Source organism: Plectropomus leopardus, chromosome 9 (assembly GCF_026936395.1).
Source record: "Plectropomus leopardus strain MGB_pleo_1.0 chromosome 9, ASM2693639v1, whole genome shotgun sequence".
Taxonomy (NCBI): domain Eukaryota; kingdom Metazoa; phylum Chordata; class Actinopteri; order Perciformes; family Serranidae; genus Plectropomus; species Plectropomus leopardus.
The window spans coordinates 510,001-513,637 of record NC_142184.1 but is presented as its reverse complement, the minus strand read 5'-3'; the positions used below and the strand labels follow the sequence as shown (position 1 = coordinate 513,637).

The following is a 3,637-nucleotide window of genomic DNA, read 5'->3' as shown; positions in this document are numbered from 1 at the left end:
GTATTATCAGCACCGTCAGCAGCACTGTGAGTATTATCAGGACTGTGAGTAGTACGAGCAGTAGTAGTACCTGTGTTGAGGGCCGGCGGTCCTCCAGGTGTGACGCTGTACACCTGGAGGAACTCTCGGGGTCGACTTCCTCCGACGATGTTGAAGCCGAAACCTCGAGGACCTTTAGAGAGCCGAGTGTGGATGGAGTAACCCTTCAGCTGACTGGGCTGCTCCGTGAACTCTGGGACTGAGAGGGAGACACAGAGACAGAGACAGTGAGAGGACAGACATGGAGACAGAGACACAGACGAGGACAGACATGGAGACGAGGACAGTGAGCGGACAGACATGGAGACAGAGACGCAGACGAGGACAGACATGGAGACGAGGACAGTGAGAGGACAGGTGTCAACACTCGAAGAAACACTCGATCCTACATTTCCCATAATGCACCTGTACAGTTTTTCATTAGAGCCCTGCTGCCTGTGAAGTGTTTAGTAAAAGACATTTGGGACTCAGCCCGGACAAGAAAAAAACCCATCAAAAACGTCAATTTAAAGAACAAACAAAAACCTGCCTTTTTTAAGTGTTCTTTTTCTTGGAGATTTTGAAAGACTTTCTACATTTTTTTTCAGCTGGAAACTTTTTCTTTAAAACTTTTTTTTTCTTTTCTTTCTTTTACTCTGATTTTTTTCTATAATAATTTGTGACTTTTTCTGTAAAAATGTTTTGAGATTTTTTATATTTTTGATGAAAATTATTATTACTTTTTGGTTATATTTTTTGTCAATAAATTTATTGCCTTTTTTCTTTTAAATTTTTTGGTGAGGTTTTTTATTTATTTTTTTGGACTCTTAAATCTGCACGCCTGCCAAAATAAAGATTTCCCAAATTACACCGTTTATCACAGGCAGAACCGTAAAAACTAACTGACACAATAAAAGCTGTTAAATGTATTTCAGGTGTAAACTTTATAATCACAGAGTCACATGACTGATGCGACCTGCTGTCGGGGGTCAGAGGTCATCTGAAGCTGCAGAGTAGAAGAAGAGTAACAGGAAGTCAGAGTCTGTGCTGCCCTCTGCTGGCTGAGGCTTTCAAAGTAAAGGCCTCCCTCACACTCTGATGGTTGTCAGCAGACGACAAAATAAAATAACGTCCAAACATATACATATCTGTAAAAAAGACCTGAAACAATTCACATATATAAATATAACTTCAACTAAATAACAACTCTAACCGTTCAGATATTATCTGTTATAATGACGAGAAAAGCGAGAAACCAAACAGTCGTCTGTTATTTCTACGTGGCACATTTTTTTTAATCCATTAAAACATTTTCTAACTAATGTTTTCTCATTCAGAGCTGTGAGGACAAATAAGAAGACAAATAAATAAATGCATGAATAAATATCAAACATAAAATAAAGACAGAAATAAGATAAATAAAATATGAATAAAGTAACCAACGTAAATAAAGGTGGTATATTTCTGTGAGTTAGACTCGTGTGGATGAAATCCTCGGCTGCGACTCACGCTCTGTGCAGGCGGTCGTCTCTTTGCTCGGAGCTCGAGGGTCCAGCCAGCTCGTCGTCTTTGAGTTATGACTGAAAAATAAACGTCAGCGGCATCAGAGTTAACAGAGCCGCGGTCAGAGGGAACTCTGGGTAATGTAGGCGCAGTGCTGCTAATACAAACAGGAAGCAGTCAGTGATGATGTCATAGTTTCTGTGTTGATGTTCTGACTTTGCAGATTAACCCTTTGAAACCTGAACGTTTGGCTCGATTTCTTTCAAAAGAAAGAAAGAAATGAGCAACTTTATATGCAAGAAATAAGAAATTACAAGAACATTATTTGAAATTAGCACAAAAATGTCAAAAAACAAAAAGGAAATGCCCTGAAAAAAAAGTACAAAATATTTTTTCTGTAGCCTAATCCTAAATAATCCTAAATTTATTTATTATTTAACTTATACCTCCACACCCATGTACATAGCTGTATATAAGTCTATTTTTATTTTTATTTCTATTTTTTTTTATTCTTATTCCTATTGCTATTTTTTTATACCTATTTTGTACTTAATATTGTAAAAAGCTTTTGTACTTTTGCACTGAAGGAATAGAGAAGCTCTCCAATCTCATTATACACTGTATAATGACAATAAAGAGCATTCTGATTCTGATTCTGATTCTGATTCTGATTCTGATTCTGATTCTGATTCTGAAATACATAATCATAAATATGGATGTCAGTCCAGGTTTCAAAGGGTTAAAGAAAACATTAAATCGGCAGCTCTCATTAGATTATGAGGCTTTTTAAAAATCATCTCATTTTATGTTTTAATCCCGAAGTTTCCGCAGAGACAAATTCAGCCGAAATACTAATCTGATTATTGGTGTTTTCTAATGAATCTCTGATTATCGTCACTCACTCGATGTAATACGGCTCTCCTGAATCACTGAAGGCCAGCTCCCAGTTCTCAGGCAGCGGCCCTCCTCCTCCTCCTCCTCCTCCTCCTCCTCTTCCTCCTCTTCCTCCTCTTCCTCTCCCCAGTCCTCGTCCTCCTCCTCCGTTCTCCGTCCCCTCCCGACACCCCACCGCCGACTCCCACGATTGGCTGAGAGGCAGGATGGTGGGCGGGACTCCGGCTGAACCAGCTAAAGAGACAGAAGTTTCCATCAACCCTCAAATTACACAAATTAAATAAAATATATAATATGCAAATATAAAATATGACATAAAATATATAAAATACGCCTCATGGAAAGACGTCAGTTTAATAAAAAAAACAAAGAAAAAAATTTAAATTTGTAATTATTCATAATAATAACAATAATAACAACAACAACAATAATAATAATAATAATAATAATAATAATAATGATAATAATAAAGCAACATTAGACTTGTATCGTTTTCAGAGACCTCAAAGATGGTTTACATATAACAAAAAAAATCCAAAAAATAATAATAATTATAAAATAAAACTCACTTTGAAAACTGCTTCACTGACAGTCTGTTTCTAAAAATAGAAAACTCTGTAACACACACACACACACACACACACACACACTCACACAGACTCTGTAACACACACACACACACACACACACACACACTCTGTAACACACACACACACACACACACACACACACAGACTCTGTAACACACACACACACACACACACACACACAGACTCTGTAACACTCACACACACACGCACACACACACAGACTCTGTAACACTCACACACACGCACAGACTCTGTAACACTCACACACACACACACACACACAGACTCTGTAACACACACACACACACACACTCACTAACACTCACACACACACACACACACACACACACACACACACACACACACACAGACCCCGAAACACACACACACACACACACAGGCTCTGTAACACACACACACGCACAGACTCTGTAACACACACACACGCACACACACAGACTCTGTAACACACACACACACACACACACACACACACACACACACACACACACACACACACACACGCACACACACAGACTCTGTAACACACACACACACACACAGACTCTGTAACACTCACACACACACACACACAGACTCTGTAACACACACACACACACACACACACACAC

At 38.9% G+C, this 3,637-nt stretch overlaps 1 protein-coding gene across 1 annotated transcript in view; it reads right to left on the bottom strand.

Annotated features, from left to right (window-relative positions):
- LOC121939117 (membrane-associated guanylate kinase, WW and PDZ domain-containing protein 3-like) overlaps positions 1-3,637 on the bottom strand; it is a 46,209-nt gene that overhangs the window by 24,728 nt on the left and 17,844 nt on the right. Inside the window, exons 6-8 of the mRNA XM_088081537.1 lie at positions 2,424-2,649; positions 1,528-1,598; positions 71-238 (exon numbers count right to left, since the gene is read on the bottom strand). Of these exons, the coding sequence (XP_087937663.1) occupies positions 71-238; positions 1,528-1,598; positions 2,424-2,649 (465 nt within the window). The remainder of the gene's footprint in view (positions 1-70; positions 239-1,527; positions 1,599-2,423; positions 2,650-3,637) is intronic.